Source organism: Ambystoma mexicanum, chromosome 2p (genome assembly GCF_040938575.1).
Source record: "Ambystoma mexicanum isolate Mex_15411 chromosome 2p, UKY_AmexF1_1, whole genome shotgun sequence".
NCBI classification, from domain to species: Eukaryota; Metazoa; Chordata; class Amphibia; order Caudata; family Ambystomatidae; genus Ambystoma; species Ambystoma mexicanum.
Genome location: NC_090923.1, coordinates 419,672,305 through 419,692,011, shown reverse-complemented (window position 1 = coordinate 419,692,011; position 19,707 = coordinate 419,672,305). Strand labels below are relative to the sequence as shown.

Below are 19,707 nucleotides of genomic sequence, written 5' to 3'. Positions count from 1 at the left end.
CTTCCTCTCTGCTCACAACGGCTGCCATGGAAAGGGAAGAAGGGCTTTGTATGGAGCCCCGCCTTCCCTTTCCATAGCGGTCATGTTGGTAAAGGTTTTTCCTTCGTACACTGTGACACTGCGCACGTCCCTTTTTGTAGGAAGAAAAAACGTGTAATTTGTTTGCACTGCGGGTTGCCGATTTGGTAACTCGGGGTGCTAATGGCCTTGACACCAGATCCAGCCCGCCAGATCGGGTGTTGACGCCACATTTTATCCCAAGCTCTGAATCGCCACAACTTCATCCTCCTTGTGAGCCGCGCAGCGCATTGACTTCACTACGGATTTGCACGCAAAGTAGCATTTGATTGACCAATTTCTTAATTTTGTATTTAGGACCAAGAAGGAAAACCAAAGAGAGCAAACATTCATGACAACAAAGACGGCACTTATGCAGTGTCCTACATTCCAGACAAGACGGGGCGCTATCAGGTTGCCGTGAAGTATGGAGGTGAAGATATTCCACTGTCCCCCTATAGAATCCGCGCAACACCTGCCGGTGACGCCAGCAAGTGCAGCGCCACAGGTAAGGCATGCGACGAGAGAGTGCAGACAGGTCAAGATGGTATATCATCTAGGTAACTGTGCTGTTTTTGCTGGAAAAGCCTCTTTAATCAACATTCCCACATATAATCAAGGAAGGTTAAGACGGGCCAATCGTGGCCGTCACGTGCACGTGTCTTCTTTGTGAGGTGGGAATAAGGGCTGCCCTGTGAAAGACCTAAGAAGGATGAGTGTGGGAAGTTGTTCTCTAAAGTGCCTGGCACCCGGGGTAGGGAATGGGTTTTCTCTGGTGTGCTTTACCTCTTGAGCATTCGAATTGCCTGGTATATGCCACCCTAAAGATTCTATGCCTCAAGGTATGCCAAGGGCATTCCAGGGGCGGTTGCCAAATCCAACCAAGCACACCTACTTCACATATAGCTGTGTTCGGTTGACAGTGCGTCATTTGAAGTGGCCCTCTTTTAATGTTGACAATTGCGTAAGATTTGTAAGGATTGGCGCAAAGAACGTTTATCAACGCGGGTTTGGTTCCAGGTTATACCAGTGAGAGCATTGAGTCTACTCCAGCTGGTGTTGGTCAAGTGACACCTTCAGTGTGTGAGACTTACATTACTACCCGCGACCTACATTACTAAACCGATCTGTTGACAAAAGCTGTCCATCTTAAACAAAGCCACCCCCCACACCACCACCACCTCTCCTTGTTATCCCGACCCCTACTCACAGAATGACCCTCTGAATGAATGGACTCCACTTTACTCCCTGTCTGAAAAACCATGGTCCACCCCTCTACAAAGTCAGAAGGGTAGCCCCCTCACTCCACCACTTTACCGCCTCTGAACTCATATTGACACCCCCTCTCTCTGGCGGTCAGTAGTACTGACCCGTTCCCTCTGAACCCGTATTGACATGTCCTCCCTCTGGCGGTCAGAAGTACTGACCCGTTCCCTCTGAACTCGTATTGACATCTCCTCTTTCTGGCGGTCAGTAGTACTGACCTGTTCCCTCTGAACTCGTATTGACACCCCCTCTCTCTGGCGGTCACCTGACCCGTTCCCTCTGAACTCGTATTGATGTCCCCTCTCTCTGGCAGTCAGTAGTACTGACCCGTTCCCTCTGAACCCGTATTGACATCTCCTCTCTCTGGCGGTCAGAAGTACTGACCTGTTCCCTCTGAATGCGTATTGACACCCCCTCTCTCTGGCGGTCAGTAGTACTGACCTGTTCCCTCTGAACCCGTATTGACATCCTCTCCCTCTGGCGGTCAGTAGTACTGACCTGTTCCCTCTGAACCCGTATTGACATCCTCTCCCTCTGGCGGTCAGTAGTACTGGCCTGTTCCCTCTGAACTCGTATTGACACCCCCCTCCCTCTGGTGGTCGGTAGTACTGACCCATTCCCTCTGAACTCGTATTGACGTCCCCTCTCTCTGGCGGTCAGTAGTACTGACATGTTCCCTCTGAACCTGTGTTGACGTTCCCTCTCTTTGGCGGTCAGAAGTACTGACCTGTTCCCTCTGAACCCGTATTGACATCCTCTCCCTCTGGCGGTCAGTAGTACTGACCTGTTCCCTCTGAACCCGTATTGACATCCTCTCCCTCTGGCGGTCAGTAGTACTGACCTATTCCCTCTGAACCCGTATTAACATCTCCTCTCTCTGGTGGTCAGTAGTACTGACCTGTTCCCTCTGAACTCGTATTGACACCCCCTCTCTCTGGCGGTCACCTGACCCGTTCCCTCTGAACCCGTATTGACATCCTCTCCCTCTGGCGGTCAGTAGTACTGACCTATTCCCTCTGAACCCGTATTGACATCTCCTCTCTCTGGCGGTCAGAAGTACTGACCTGTTCCCTCTGAATGCGTATTGACACCCCCTCTCTCTGGCGGTCAGTAGTACTGACCTGTTCCCTCTGAACCCGTATTGACATCCTCTCCCTCTGGCGGTCAGTAGTACTGACCTGTTCCCTCTGAACCCGTATTGACATCCTCTCCCTCTGGCCGTCAGTAGTACTGACCTGTTCCCTCTGAACTCGTATTGACACCCCCCTCCCTCTGGCGGTCAGTATTACTGACCCATTCCCTCTGAACTCATATTGACATCTCCTCTCTCTGGCGGTCAGTAGTACTGACCTGTTCCCTCTGAACTCGTATTGACACCCCCTCTCTCTGGCGGTCACCTGACCCGTTCCCTCTGAACTCGTATTGACGTCCCCTCTCTCTGGCAGTCAGTAGTACTGACCTGTTCCCTCTGAACCTGTGTTGACGTCCCCTCTCTCTGGCAGTCCATAGTACTGACCTGTTCCCTCTGAACTCGTATTGACGTCCGCTCTCTCTGGCGGTCAGTAGTACTGACCCGGTCCCTCTGAATACGGATTGTCTGGCCTCACCCCAAGGGAGGCCCAACGCCCTTCATGATGACCGCAGGCAGCACCCCATTTTTCCGCATGGACTCAGCCCCTAGTATGCTAATAATGCCTGTGGCACACCACTGTTGCTTCAGCCGCATGCCCATTCCGCTCCCAGTGCAAGTGGCACAGCATATGTCTCCTTCGCTTCAGCTGTGCCCCTCCCCATCTAATGTAGACGGCGCAGGCGCTCTCTGGTGCAGCCTCTTCTCCACTGAACCCTCAGTGCGCGTGGTGCCCCCCTCACGCCCTACTCCGCTGCCCATGCTCTCTTTTTCTATGCCAGTAAACCAGCAATGGTTTAACCTCCTACCAGTTGTGCCACCACGACTATCGGGTGAAAATCCGTGATAACAGATCAACATGGCCGACTTAATGATCATGGAAGGTTCTTGTCAAATGGCAATCCAAGGAAAAACTATATCAGACTTTCTGTAAAACCTTGAGTAAAACGATCTCCAATTTCCCTTCTTACATTAAAGGCAGTATAATGGTGTTAACATAGAAATGGGGTTCAAAGTAAATTATGCACTGTTTTTTGTTTGGAGCTTTTATGAAACAATTATGTACATAAATAATTGTGTCTTGGAGGTTTTGCGTTTTTATTATTGTTAGCTAGTGGCTATGCATATGCAGTAATTCTGTGATACCAGTTAAACGTAAAAATCCACATTTAATTCGAGTTATTAGTTTCTGGTCTACAGTTTTGCGTAATAAGTTTATGGAAGGGGAGTCGATAGGCATTTCAAGAGCTTTGATGGTACTTTTTCTATCAGCTTGTAGCATTCAAAACTTTGTCTGTAGAGAGGATTTAGGGTGCTTAGTGACCTGTTATTTTCTTACAGGAGGGAGGGGGGCGGGGGAATGCAAGCTACACTGATACTTTTTGCTTATGTAAACATGTTTATATTTTTCAGGTTGATTTATAATGTGATGTGTCCAGTTTAGGTCATCTGTATTGAATTTCGTGTTATTTTAGCTAGAGCTGATAAAATATGTTAAGTATCTAAAGTGAAGAAAGGGCTCACATCCTGATTTCACCTCACTGCTAAATTGCAGGATCCTGCGCAATACAGGGCCTGATTCATGGAAGTGGTTTATAATGGCACAATCCCATAGGAAAACGTTCTGTGAATCAGGCCCTATACTTAGTGTTGTATAATAATGCGGGTTTTACTGATGGAACTCCTTTATTCTCTTTTCATCATCGGTTTTCTTTATGCAATAATAACTCCGCATGTAAACTGTGGGCAACAGGCCCTGCAAAACGACTCTCAGCAATATAACTCTTAAGATCTAAGGCATGAGTGATGATCAGTCTGTAGAGGAGCACTCGGGAGCTGATGCTGCTCCGTACCGTCTGCTCCAGCTTCATCCCTCGCGCGCGGGAGCTCTCGCTTCCACCTACGTGTGAGATCTCGCGAGACTGGAAGTCCCATGATATCTCTACATTTAGTGTCCCACGTTTGGCATAGTGCTTGTTTTGTTAGGGGAGTGTTGTGTTTTGGAGGCTGGTGAGACAGGACCAGAGGCATAGCCAGGATTGTCTAGCAAATGGGGCCTGATGCTAATGTAGGTGGACCACTGCACTGACAAAAATATCTGTAAATACCCACACAGCGCTGCTGAGTGGGCATTTACAGATTTTGGGTGGGCCTTGCCCCTCAGGCCCTACCCTGCCTACGCCTCTGGACAGGACCCCGCTATGGATTTTGTGTTGTGCAGTGGTGAGGGAGGGCAGAGTGCCAAACATCGTTGCTGTGTTACGTGATGCTGGGATGTAGCCGGGTGCCACATACAGGTTCTTTTGCTGACAGCCCTGGTGTTTGTCTCGTAGAGCTAAGCCAGATCCTCTGCTTAGACACTTTATGTTAATTATCTGCCCTCCCCTCCCCTACTGTTGCCATCTCAGGGGCAACATGCTCGGCTTAGAAGGATCAGACGACGTGGAGCAACACAGGTTCGATCCCCGGGTCCGTGCTTAGAAACCTCTGCTTATAAATAACCAATTACAATAACAATTGCGTAGCAGTCGTAAGGTACGTTAACGGAGCTTTCCAGCTATCAAGGACATTAGATATTACGCAGTTTTTTTTTTGGTGGCCTGCTTAACAGCATACACACTTAACCCAGCAGCTTCTAAGCTTGCAAAGCTGCTGTCCAGAAGCATGTGCTCCCATGCCTTTCAGATGATGGGCTGTCATGAACACACCACCGTAGATCATTGTTGAACTTGCTCTTTTTCGCATGTGTGATGTGAATAATGACGTATCCTTTAAATGGCTTTAACATTTTAGTAATAGTTACGCCTCATACATTTCTGTTCTACTTTTGTTCAACAGGAATTTGGTGAAGCGTATATTATTGCGTATGCAGTAACCGCAGGTATCCGAAGGAAATCTTATTTTTTTTGAAAACCTGATCCTGCCAACCCCCCTTCAGAGCCCCCCCCCCCCTCCCTCCAACCAGCTCACAAACGCGCCATGCACAGAGAGACTTCCCAGTCAGGCGCGGAGGGCAGACCAGGTCCACGCGCTGCTAAAAACAAACAAACTCGAGCTGTTTCTTACGGCTGCGACGGGCCTAAAACGAGGCCGCAGAGCCCGGCTATGTTGCCGTGACCTGAGGCGTTTACAGCGGCGGGCAGCGAGACTGCGCCACTGTTGGTTATAGCTGTTTATATAGAAAGCCCGACGGGTTTGAGCTAGGTCTCGCGATGCATATCCCTCAAGCCTGGCAACTCGATGAAGGGATTATTTTAATAGCAAATGCAGTTTTATGCCGCTATTTTAGTAATCCCCTAAGAAGAAAGCCATTTTGGAGACGCTCAACTTTAAAGCACCACACAAGCTCTTTCAGGGTTTCCGCATGGCAGTCAGTCACTGCCACTGCATCTAGGAACAGTCAGTCACTAAACTGGGGTTCTCTTAGTTTATCCTGTCACAGCATTACAGAACCTACCTGTGTGAGTAGTGCGCCACTTCACAGGGCTCGCTCACTCCATGGTAGGGTCTGCATCTAGACCAGGGGTTCACAACTAATTTTGACAGAGGGCCAAAGGTACCTTACATGAGGGCTGTAGTGGGCCGAAAAGTAAATGTGGGCGGGACAGGAGGATTTTTCAACCCCCAATTTGTGTAAAACACATGGAAAAAGAATATATGTTTTTGAGGGGTAACGATTTTTATTGCATTTCAAACTTACATTTTGTACTACACATTTTCCATTGTTATAATTTATTTCTATTTAGTTATTGTATATCGTCTGTTTAAATTATATATATTTTATTGACCTATGATTGGACATTCTGTTATTTTGGACTGCTATAGTTTGCTGTTTGGGTTGCCCAAGAGGAGTATGGCCTTCGTTGATTCAGGTTTCCTCAAAAAGCAAAGGATGTACATCTCCTAACTGTGCCTGTTTTAGCTTTATTATTGGGTTCACTCTTGGAGGGCAACACTATGCCCCATGGCTCCCACACCCAACCAAACACTATGCCCCATGGCTCCCACACCCAACCAAACACTAATGCCCCATGGCTCCCACACCCAACCAAACACTATGCCCCATGGCTCCCTCATCCCCAACCAAACACTATGCCCCATGGCTCCCACCCCCAACCAAACACCATGCCCCATGGCCCCCTCACCCCCAACCAAACACTATGCCCCATGTCCCTCACCCCCAACCAAACACTATGCCCCATGCCCATGTCCCCCACCCCCAACCAAACACTATGCCCCTTGGCCCCCTCACCCCCAACCAAACACTATGCCCCGTGTCCCTCACCCCCAACCAAACACTATGCCCCATGTCCCTCACCCCCAACCAAACACTATGCCCAATGCCCATGTCCCCCACCCTCAACCAAACACTATGCCCCATGCCCCCCCACCCCCAACCAAACCCTATGCCCCATGGCTCCCACCCCCAACCAAACACTAGGCCCCATGGCTCCCACCCCCAACCAAACACTAGGCCCCATGGCCCCCACCCCCAACCAAATGCTATGCCCATTGGCTCCCACCCCTCAACCAAACACTATGCCCCCCGCACCCCAACCAAACACTAGGCCCCATGGCTCTCACCCCCAACCAAACACTAGGCCCCATGGCTCCCACCCCCAACCAAACACTAGGCCCCATGGCCCCCTCACCCCCAACCAAACACTATGCCCCATGGCCCCCTCACCGCAACCAAACACTATGCCCCATGTCCCTCACCCCCAACCAAACACTATGCCACATGCCCATATCACCCACCCCCAACCAACCACTATGCCCTATGGTCCCCTCACCCCCAACCAAACACTATGCCCCATGTCCCTCACCCCCAACCAAACACTATGCCCAATGCCCATGTCCCCCACCCTCAACCAAGCACTATGCCCCATGCCCCCCCACCCCCAACCAAACACTATGCCCCATGGTCCCCTCACCCCCAACCAAACACTATGCCCCATGGCCCCCTCACCCCAACCAAACACTAGGCCCCATGGCTCCCACCCCCAACCAAACACTAGGCCCCATGGCCCCCACCCCCAACCAAATGCTATGCCCATTGGCTCCCACCCCTCAACCAAACACTATGCCCCCCGCACCCCAACCAAACACTAGGCCCCATGGCTCTCACCCCCAACCAAACACTAGGCCCCATGGCTCCCACCCCCAACCAAACACTATGCCCCATGGCCCCCTCACCCCCAACCAAACACTATGCCCCATGGCCCCCTCACCGCAACCAAACACTATGCCCCATGTCCCTCACCCCCAACCAAACACTATGCCACATGCCCATGTCACCCACCCCCAACCAACCACTATGCCCTATGGTCCCCTCACCCCCAACCAAACACTATGCCCCATGGCCCCTCACACCCAACCAAACACTATGCCCCATGGCCCATTCACCCCCAACCAAACACTATGCCCCATGTCCCTCACCCCCAACCAAACACTATGCCCCATGTCCCTCACCCCCAACCAAACACTATGCCCCATGCCCATGTCCCCACCCCCAACCAAACACTATGCCCCATAGACCCCTCACCCCCAACAAAACCCTATGCCCCACCATGGCCCCCCTCACACCCATCCAAACACTAGGCCCCATGGGCCCCTCACACCCAACCAAACACTATGCCCCATGGCCCCGTCACCCCCAACCAAACACTATGCCCCATGCCCATGTCCCCCACACCCCCAACTCAGCACACACACTCTCAAGCATGCACCCATACAGACCTGAACCCCCCACCCCAACTCAGCAGACTCTCAAGCATGCACCCATACAGACCCGAACCCCCCACCCCCGCAACTCAGCACACACAACACAAACACTCAAAAACAAACATTCATACACATCCGACAACCCCCACCCCCATCACAACATACACAACACAAACATACAGCAGAACAGACCTGACACACAAACAAACAGACCACTTACCGGACGTGCTGGAAGGCAGGTAAGCTGGAACGCTGGCGAGATGAGTGGTACTACGGCTGGCGTGGCCAGCAAGGCTGAAATGCCTTCCAGCCTCAAGCCTTACTGGCCACGCCAGCCGTAGTGCTGGCCCTCCATTGGTGCAGCACACACGCACTACGTGGCTCGTAGGAGCGACGTGGTGCGTGTGTGCTGAGCCAATGACGGCCAATGTTTTGTCTGGCCCAGAAGACAACAAAGACTTTCCTAATGGAGGGCGGCCGATGCTGCTTGCGGGCCGCCCTCCATTAGGAAAGTGTTTGTGCCTCGCAGGCCGGACAAAACAGCATGGCGGGCCGCAACTGGCCCGCGGGCCGTATGTTTTGCACCCATGATCTAGACCAACTGAGTCACTACACAGAGTTGCTTGTATTATTTGAGTAGACTCTCACTGCAAAGTAGTGCTTGAATCTAGAAATGGTAAGTTACTAAGGAACAACTATTGGTGAATACCCTCCAATGCACTGCATAGTGGGACCTGCATCTAGAAATAGTAAATGACTAGGGATCACTGCATAGAAGGCCTTGCATCTAGAAATAGTAAATTACCAGGGTTCATTGTATAGTAGGGCTTGCGTCTAGAAACAGTACATTACTAGAGAGCACTGCATATTAGGGCTTGCATCAAGAACTAAAAAATGAAGGGAGCACTGTGTAGTAGGGCTTGCATCTAGAACTAGTAAATTACTAGGGAGCACTGCATAGTAAGGCCTGCATCTAGAACTAGTAAATGAAGGGAGCACTGCATAGTAGGGTCTACATCTAGAAATAGTAAATTACTATTGAGCACTGCATAGTAGGGCTTGCATCTAGAACTAGTAAATGACTAGGGAGCACTGCATAGTAGGGCCTGCATCTCGAAATAGTACATTACTAGGGAACACTGCATAGTAAGGCCTGCATCTATAACTAGTAAATGAAGGGAGCACTGTATAGTAGGGTCTAAATCTAGAAATAGTAAATTACTATGGAGCACTGCATAGTAGGGCTTGCATCTAGAACTAGTAAATGACTAGGGAGCACTGCATGGTAGGGCCTGCATCTAGAAATAGTACATTACTAGGAGCACTGCATGGTAGGGCTGGCATCTACAAATAGTAAGTTACTAGGGAGCTTGTATTATTAGTGTATACCCTGTCACTGCATGGTAGGGCCTGCATCTAGAACTAGTAAATGACTAGGGAGCACTGCATGGTAGGGCCTGCATCTAGAAATAGTACATTACTAGGAGCACTGCATGGTAGGGCTGGCATCTAGAAATAGTAAGGTACTAGGGAACTTGTATTATTAGTGTATACCCTGTCACTTCATGGTAGGGCCTGCGATAGAAATAGTAAATAACGAGGGATCACTTCCTAGTAGGGCCTGTATCTAGAAATAGTAAGGTACTAGGGAACTTGTATTATTAGTGTGGAGCCAGTCATTGCATAGTTAGGCAGTTACTAGGGAGCTTGTATTATTAGTGCATACCCTGTCACTGTATGGTAGAGCCTGCATCTATAATCAGTAAATTGCTGTGGAGCACTGCATAGTTAAGCCTGCATCTAGAAATATTAAATTACAAGGGAGCATTGCAAAGTAGGGCCTGCATCTAAAAATCTAAAAATAGTAAGGTACTAGGTAACACTGCATAGTATGGCCTGCATCTAGAAATGGGCACTAAGAAGCTTGTATTATTAGTGTATACCCTGTAACTGCATGGTAGGACCTGCATCTAGAAGTAGTAAATTACTAGGGAGCACTGTATAGTAGGACCTGCATCTAGAAATAGATAGGTGCTAGGGAGCTTGTATTATTAGTGTTTTAAGGAAGGCATGGCATGATGTCATTTATAACATGCCTGTACATATGTTTCTAGGCGCGACAAGACAAGGGAGGGTACGGAGGGAGCACAAGACCATTTTACCAGGCCTTTTGTCATTCAGATCGTGCAACTGTGGTAAAACAAAGTGCAGGGGAAGGGAACAGGTAGGGGAAGGGGAGAGTGCTATCAGGACAGTAGTGTTTCCAGTAAGTGCAGCCAGGGCAGCACAGCTCTGCTTAAGTGCGAGGAGGCAGGGGACTGTAGTTTACAGTTACAGCCCCTAGTGCTAGACGGGCCCAAGGGAGACTGGTCAAAGAGGAGCCTGGTACCCAGTGATACTTTGAGGGTAACCAAGCAATAGTCCGCGCAGCAGACAGGTTAGCAGGAGAGGAGGAAAGAGAAAGCAGAGGAGAAAAGGAAGGTCTTGAGCTGCTTCTGGAAAATCAGGTGGTTCAGCTCAAGTTTGAGAGGGGCAGGGAGACAGTTCCCGAGGGAGGCACCTGCAGAGGAATTGATCTAACCCCTACTATCTGCATGGAGACGCATCGGGCCCTCAGAGTTGGAGGCAGTGGAGTGAAGGGCTTGAGAAGGACGGTATTTAGGAAGAGAGTGTTGAATGTATTGCGGGGCTCAGCCCCAGAAACTCTTGTGGACGATGCAGAGGGACTTGAACTTGATCCTTGTAGCCACCGGGAGCCAGTGGTAGGATTTCAGGGCTGGAGAGATACAGTCCCTGGATTTGAGGCCAAGGATAAGTCTCACGGTCCTGTTCTGGATTAGTTGCAAAATGGCAGAGAGTAAAGGAGGGCAGATTGAGGAATAGGCTGTTGCATTAGTCCAGCCTAAAGAGAACCAGGGCTCTGGAGACTATGAGCCTACCGGGAAAAGTGAGAAAAGGAAGAGTACCTCTGAGGAGGTGCAGCTGGTAGTGGGTCTTCTTGGAAAGGTCTGTGATGTGCGGAGATAAGGAGCAAGTGGAGTCGAAGATGATACCAAGGTTTTTTTGCCTCGCAGGAAGGTGAAGGAAGAGGGCCCATGGAGTGGGGCCAGAGTGAGTGAGGGAGGGAATGTGGAAGCAGGGGTCCCAGTGAGAATGGTCTCCGTCTTACTGCCATTAAGGCAGAAATTGTTTGAGGTGCACCAGTACTGAATTTCGGATAGACAGTCTGGAGTGTTCGAGAGAGGACAGGAGGCTGTAGGGAGCCTGAAGGAGAGCTGCGTGTCATCCCCATAACACTAAAAGTTAGAACAGAAGGTAGAGATTAGTTGGGCCAAAGGGGCCATGTAGAGATTGAAGAGCCAGGGTGAGAGGTTAGAACCCTGGGGAACACCACATGTGGAGATAGAGGTGGAAAAGAGGAAGGACCCAAGTTGGACCTGGTAGGGTAAGTCCAGGAGAAAGGAGGTCAGCCACTCCAGGGCCTGATCTATGATGCCCAGGTTCTCACAGAGTCGATTGATCAGGATGGTGTGATTGATCGGGTTGAGATGTAGTTTCTCATAAAATAAGCAGGGATAGGGGTTAGACGGGTTAAGCAAAAAGGGGATACTATGTCTCGCCATCAGGTGCTGCACTCCCACTCCCCAAGTACCCCCTACCCAGGTGATCCTCCCTCACTTGTCCACCCCCAGGGTCGTGATCCAAAAGCGATGGCCTTTCCCTGGCCACCCAAGTAAGGGATCCCCGGGGACTAAGCTGTGAAAACACCCTTTGGTTTTTCACAGTTTTTACCCTTTCACTGTATAGTAGGGCCTTCATCTAGAAATAGTAAGGTACTAGGGAGCACTGCATAGTAGGGCTTGCATCTAGAAATAGTAAATTACTAGGGAACACTGCACAGTAGGGCTTGCATCTAGAAATAGTAGATTACTAAGGAGCACTGCATAGGCATCTGTGCGATTGCTGTGCAAAAACATTTAGAACACGAAAACGCAGAATGTATTCCCCCCCCCCTCCCCTACACATTTCCCCCATTTATGTGCAGAGGAGACCCCTCTGCAGCCCCCCATACTCCCCTTATGTTTTATTACCCTAAACCCCACTCCACCTCGTCTTTGCCATTTGTTGCAGCTGGATTATGGGCTGATACCCTGCATAGTAGGGCCTGCATCTAAAAATAGTAAGGTACTAGGGAGCTCCTATTAGTGTAGTAAATAACTGAGCTTGGATCCAGCCATATTCTGTTACTGAAAATGTGGCACTACATGCAGGCATTCACTGCCACTTGGTTACTGAGCTTGCACTCAGACCTACTATGCATCTCAATTGTCCACATAACCTACAGGCATACTCCTTTACTTAATAACTGAGATTGTGGTGAGGCATGGCCTGTTTCTTAATATTTTATTTCTGTTTGCCAGTGTTAATCTTTTCTGCAGCAGCTGCATGATATAGGCCCCAGAGGTCGTACATGGATTATCACCTAGGATTCACAGTCTATAACTAGCCCAGAATAAAACATAATCTAGAGAAAGGAAGTGATCCTTCAGGAAGTTGTAGAAGGAGTGCCCCCCTCCCCTAAGCTTGAAACCCCCAGAAATTATAGTAACAAATTGTAAGCAAATTCCTTGAAGGAAAATATAGCCTTCTTTGTGCCCATTTCTGCTGCTGTTTTGCTTCATAAAGGCAGAATGCCATGAACTCAGCCAGGGACCCATTCCTGTGTAATCCTGCAAAACACTGGGCTGGGAAAGAGGAACATAGACTATGAGCAGTGTCGACAATCAGCAGCACGCCCGTTTATAAGTCTTTGCCCTTCGAGCCAAGATCAGCGCTGAATGGATGCAGGCCATCTGAACCCAAGCTGGCATGCAGACCTGCACCAATCCCCACTCACATATGAAAGACGGCTGCAAACATTGTAGTTCTCTACAGCGAGTACTAATCACAGAATTTGCTTATAGTTGGCCCACAGCTGAAACTAGATCTCCTGGTATATAAAAGGGGCAGAGGAAATGTGGGGCATTTGAGTCAGGAGTTGAAGACGCGAGGAGAAAGACAACAGTGAGGAGGAAAGTGGTATAGCGGAGGAGATAAATTAGAAGAGGAGCAGCCTGGAGGAGGAGAAGGGGAGGACTAGAGAGAGAGGAGAGGAGCAGTCTGGTGAACTGAAGTATCAGAGCAAGTAGAGTCAAGGAGGAGAGATGCCATGTGAGGGGCAAGATGCAATAGGCCTCTGAAGGAGTAATCAAGAGGTGTAAAGAACATCTGTAGAAAGAGGCGCATAGGATGCACAAGATGGAGTGGGGGACTGTCGGGGTAGTTTTCCCAGGAGCCGACAGGGCCGTCCGCGGGCCTCTGGGGTTGGATAGGCCACAACTCCTCCCGCGTCCCAACAGAGTATGAGGCACACACAAGAGCAAAGAGTTACTGCTGTTTATTACACAAAACAAGCAGCGACGGGCTCACAGGTCATATGCATCCGAGAGACCTCTCGTTCTTGGTGGGCTCGCAGGCCCTTTTTCTAGCTGTATGACGCGGTTACGTACGTCACCTGGGAGGACTAGCGCCAAAACCTAATGCCACCTTGGATTAGCTCTTCAAGTGGTGGGGTTAGTATAGGCACATATAGGGAAGGTAGTTAGTGGTTGAGAAAGGGTCAGGTGGTACGCCTGGGTCGTCCCTAATAATCGCTACAAGTGAAATGTTACATGGGGACGATTAGTGATTGGCAAAGCAATGATGGCATCAGTAGTGTTCCCCTCGTATTCTGATTGGTTCACTCCCGAGCCCCCAAGCCTGGGACCATCTATGTTCTCAGCTCGCGGTGTACCTGGTGCTGGCAACAAAGTATGACTATGTGTCAGTGGCAGACAATGGACAGGTCTGACCATTAGCTGGTGTGCATGTCTTTCCCATCGCTATTGGTGTCCGATTTGTCACTTCATTGTTGCAGTCTGTGCCCCAGACGTGAGACCCCAGCACTTCTCTGGTCCCTGGAGCTTGGCATCGTATCAGGCTGGCCTGGTCACGTGTTGCGGGATCGTGGGTGGAGCAGAATTGAGCATTTGATTTGTATTTCGGCTCGAGGAGCATTTAGCAGTAGCAGGTGTAACCTTGGCGCAGGGAGCGCGGCATGTAGATTGCAACATTGCGGCCTTGGCTTGGGGCTCTTGTCGGGGGCCTTGTCCTGCGCGATCAGCACCTTGCAGATTTGTCTGAACTGCTCCGGCCTGGACACCCGTTTTGCGGCCTAGCACGGCCTGGGTTATGGGTGGCTAAATGGGGGTCGCGAGGGGTGATGGAGATTCATATGCATTAGTCCATATACAGTGGTTACTTCTTCATGGTTTTTAGTGGCGAGGAAGCATCTGCAAGCATGCACACAAGCTCTTCTGGCGTCTTGTGTTTCTGCGGTGCTGTAGCTGGCCTATGTGGAAAATAACAACGATGCATGTGTGAATGTGAGTGGTCCTCTATGTCACAGCAGAGTGTTCATCGTGTGTCCAATGTGCTTGGTGGCACGTGAGTCCTTGTCCACTGGCTATGTCGTCATGGCATCTCTAACGATAGCGGTATTAATGGTTGCTGTCTAATCCAGTTGATTCATGCGGTCGATATCAACTTCACCTGAGGCTCCAGCACGTGGTTTGATTGACGGGCAGCCTCCTTGGTTGTGTGGGGTGTGGCCACAGTGGATCTAGATGTCTGGGTTGGCCATGAGTGAGTCAAATTCCTCTCATGGTGGGTGCTTGGGTCGGACGTCCTAGGCCATGGTCTGGATGAGAATCGAGGGAAGGGATCGTCCCGTTTTCCCTCTTGAGGACCATCCAGTAGTGGTGAGAGTAGAAGCTGCCAACCAGTACATGAACTGAGATTAAGAGAGCCTGAAAGAAAGAGAGGGCAAGAGAGGGAGATGTGCGTATGTGGTGAAGGAGAGCACTAGGAGGATGGCACTAGGGAAGCTACAAGCTTGGTGGAGGAGTATTACCCAGGCAGGTCTTCAACAGTCTGTAAGAAGGTTATGCTCAAAAACCCTAGGGTCCACCAAAATCCTGCATAGGATCTTAGTCTATGCCCAGCCCACATCTAGATGACCCAAGAAACTAGAAGTTATAATGTCCACTAGTCTGCAACATCCTGGCGTCGTCTGTAAAAGACAAGCACACATACTATAGTCAAGAAAGAAAGAGGTGCAGGGCACATGAACTCCCAAAGGCTTTCTCACCAAGAAGGTGGATTCACAGGGAGAGGAAAAACTGAGGACCACAGCCCTACAGAGAGTATTGATTGATATTTTTTGGTTGCGTTCCTGTCAAGCAACCTCAGATATCCCTAAACCTTTGATTTTCCTGGTTTAATAAACACCATTGAACCCTATAACCCCAAATCATCTATTGATCCACCGGCAGGTCCCAATCCTAAAGATCAGTTCCAAAGGCTACTTTATCCTGTAGATAAGACAACAATCCCTGTCTGTGCTGCTCATCCTAGCAGAGTTTGTTCAGCTTTTTATGAAGAGAGAGGTGGAACTTTTACCATCTTCGGAAGTCTCCACATCTTTACAAAATAATGGGCACCCACACCAATTCAGGACTTGACGCTCCTCAACCAGCTTCTCTTGAAGGACAAATTCATTTGGTGACACTGCTCACTTTCTCTGTACGGTCTAGAACCTGAAAATTTGTTTGTTTCTTTAGATATGCAGGATGGTTCTACGTTGTTTGCTAAACTAGTTTTCATTTTGGTCGACTACATTTTGTCAACCTTAATTTGACCATTCTTTGTTATGGGGGTCCCCACCATTCCCCCCCTATCGCACACCCGCCTCCTTACTTCCCTGTCCACATACCTTCATATATCGAGTTTTGGCATATCTCCTCTGTTGGACCATAAACAGAGGGTAAATTAGCAGTCTTTCTTCCATGCTGATACAATCTTCCTGGGACACAAGATAGCTCAAGAAGAGAGAATGGAGAGTTCCACAGAGAGTCTTGGATACTGAGGGGAAGCTGTGGATTCTGGTTAGCAGAGACCAAATGAGCTACAGCAAATCAACGAAGACCGTGTGAGCCAAACATACTGGCGTGGCAAGGGAGAGGACAAAGTGAAACACCATGCAAGCTGGAGGAAATCCCTGCCATAGCTGAGGAATTAAACTCATGGCTTAATAGTCTAATAATGCCAGAGCGCTACATTAGCCTTGAGTAGTGTGCAGTCTTCAAGACTAGGACCACAATTTTTAAAATGTATTCTAGGGATGTTAGAAATGGTAGTTGATGTGAAGTGAAGTTGCCAAATTGCTTTATAGCAGAGAAGGTGATTTGCTTTTACCTTGGTAATGGTATTTGTAGTAGGTCTTGGAAAATGAGTGACAACATTGAGTGTAAGAGTTAATTGCGTGGTAGATTTTCAGACCTTGTTGATGGTTCTGTGATAGGGTGGTACGCTACTATTCACCAAAGGAATAAGCCAAGTGACTTGAGATAAGGCCGTAGAGCCTCTGCTATCCTCTGCATGTGTTTTAGGATGTATTGTGTTCTGCTTTCAGTGTGCGACTCTTTTCCCTGCCTCTGCTGCCGGTGTATACCTTAATGTGAATCAAACAATTCGAATCTATCTGCAGCTGAGAGTTGTGGTGTACATTTGAGCTGCCAGGGCAAGACTATACCCAGTGCTCACTGGTGAGGGTTGCATTATTCTACAAGGTCCTCACTCAGAGGGGCTCGGAGAGTGATTCCGTGCCCACAAAGCCACTGCTGCATTGGGTGAAATTATCTTTCTTTTTTTAATCAGTAATTGGATAAGCACGTGATCAGTCCATTACTTGAGGAGATTGTGATGTCTTGTGTCAAACCAATTGCTGCAGAAAGCCTGATGTCCAGTAATGTGGGTCGTGTTATTACGGAATTTGGGTAAATCCTTTGGCGTCGAATGGCAACACAATCCTTGAGATCGCTTAGAATGATAATTTTTGGGAAGATGGGTAATTGCTGGGCCCTGAAGGATAACTGGTCATCATTTAATTGAATTGATTGTTTATTTGTGTGGCGCCTATACACGATGTGTTTCAAGGCGCTTTAATGTTAGCGCCTTGGGCTGTTTAAATTCAATTTTCTTTTGGCGGCCACTGTTGATCTGCAGTTATAATTATTGTGGTGAACACAGTAATTATTTACCACGAAGCATCTGCCTGGGTGAGATCAAACCAGATAAAAACGATCAACCCGTGTCTATGATTGAACGCTTGTAGCCTTGTTCTCCTTACAGAAGGGTCGGTAGTTGGGGATGCATTGAACCTGAGCAGGAAGACTTTCAGAGTTTGTCAGCCGTGGCATCAGAGGCTTGTCTTCTGTGCTGTTTTCCAGGCATCCTCTGATGGCAAACGAGGTTATGCCCGACATTGGCAGTTGGCAATAGGCATCCTGCTTTGTACAGTAACTGCCCCCGGAGCAGAACTGCAATTCAAGCTTCACTCCTTAGAGCGGAATTGTGAGCGATGTGACGTTCCTCTTGCTAGGGCACTGTGAAGGTGAAATAACCAATGATGGAGATGCAGTCCGTTCTGAGAAGTGCCCCTTGCGTTCCTTGCTTCCATGCCAGGTTCTTTCAATAGGGCCGTTCATCCGACGGTTTGCCTGCTCCCCCAGTTGAACGTGGCAACGCGTGAGTGATTACACCGATAGTTGGTGTTGCTCTGTGACCAATAGGGTGGTTCCAACTGGTCTTCAGCATCTGTCACTGGAGGGGTGCCATTTTGCAATCCCCAGTAACAGTAGCCCCTGCAGCTCTTTCAGAGCCCTCAGCTGCCGGCACTGGTGGGTACCAGACAGTAACTGCCCATCGACTAACTTTCCCTTCTGAGAGCAAGCTTCACTACCTTCCTCGCCTCTCCAGTCCCTGATATCTACTAGCTTGTGACAGCTTCCTTTCCAATGGCAGCTCATATTTCTGGGCTCTAGAGGTGCTCTATTTAAACATCATCACGGTCTGATTGACACAATATTTGATGTACGAGGTCAATCTTTTCCATATTTCGCTTTTGTTGATCTCCATTCTCTGTTGGGCTTCATCTTGTGTTTGAGCTTGAACCCACATTTGTTTTATAGTAGATTACCTACCTTATTATTTATATCGCCCCCACCATGAAGCCGACATTGTTGCGTTAAAAATATTCTCTTTACGAAAGTCCAATCAAATCACCAAACTATGATTTGCAAAACTGAGGAATGGGGAGAAGAACAGAAAATACTTCTTATCATATATTTATTGGATTTGGTGGTCTGGAAATGTGGGATTTGGTTCTGTGGTTTTTCTTATTTAATGTTTTGTTCATTTGTTTTTTTACTGGATGTTGGTGTGGGGAATTCATGGCATAAAAATGGTCAAACCTCCCATAGAGTCATCATGTACACGCCACGTTACTTTACATTGACTTCCCGCTCTTGCCGTACAAGACAGGAAAAAAATACTCTACCAGCCTCAGGATTCCATAGTCTCTTCATTAAGGCTCAGCCCATCAATGTGGGGTTTTGAAAGTGTGGGAGGAGCCAGGCTCGAGCCCACACTCATTCCAAATGTTTTCATGGAGCAGTCACTAGCTCAGCGGTTAACGAACCTTCTGTACTGGTGAATAATATCACACATCACCCCTCCCCCTTCTTTCTGAGTGTCAGGCTTGCAACATAATCTAAAAGGCATTCACAGAACCCTGGCAGCTCGTACTACCTTTTTGTTCTCCGAATACTTTTACCTGTCACCTAGTCTGTTCTGCAGCAGGCCACATCTGGCCTCCTGGAATGGCAGTTCTGGAGTTGGCCCCGTGGAATAATTTAAAAGGTAGTCTTTCGTCAAAAGGCCACAGTGATTTAACAAGGTGCCTGGGGCACCCCTTGAACCCACCACTCAGCCAAATCCTCTGTGTTATTAACTACCTATTATTCCTCTAAACTGCTTGAACATGGAAAATCTGTTTGATGCCAAGCCTGCTCAAAACATAGCATCCTTTTAAAAATGGGGATCTACGGTCCACCTTAATGGATCTGCAGGCACCCGCGCTACCACAAAACATTCTTTTTCTCCGTCTACATCACTAAGTCTGTGGCTTTCCACCTGCTTTTCCACCCACTTATCTTCTCCCTGCTACTTTACATCTACAAACTAATTTATCCAGGCATGGTCACAATACACCAACTGCCAGATAAGTTGGGCGCTCTGAGAGCACTGCAGTGGTGACTTGGAGCACCTTGAAAGACTTGTAACATAACATAATATAATATGGAGGTGAAAGGCGTGTTAAGCTATTGCCGATCTACATTGAGCTCATACAGCCGACTATTGGGTATTTTAGACATGCATCCTTTGCTAATGTAAATGTTTTTTTGTGTGGAGTTGCTGCATATTGGAGCCATGAATAACCTCCAGAGTGGCCTTGCTTCAGACATTTCTGTCATGCCCACCCAGTCTCTGGGAGGGTTTGAAAACTGACCAGAATGTTATAGTGCGGTAGATCTGAGGGTGTCATTTATGTA

The 19,707-nt window shown here is 48.7% G+C and overlaps 1 protein-coding gene across 4 annotated transcripts in view; it reads left to right on the top strand.

Moving 5' to 3' along the window:
* The window catches only part of FLNB (filamin B), a 626,251-nt gene that overhangs the window by 485,017 nt on the left and 121,527 nt on the right, over positions 1 to 19,707 (top strand). For all 4 annotated transcript variants that reach the window (XM_069643780.1, XM_069643779.1, XM_069643783.1 and 1 more), the window contains one exon: positions 376 to 565. In XM_069643780.1, coding sequence (XP_069499881.1) covers positions 376 to 565 — 190 coding nt within the window. The remainder of the gene's footprint in view (positions 1 to 375; positions 566 to 19,707) is intronic.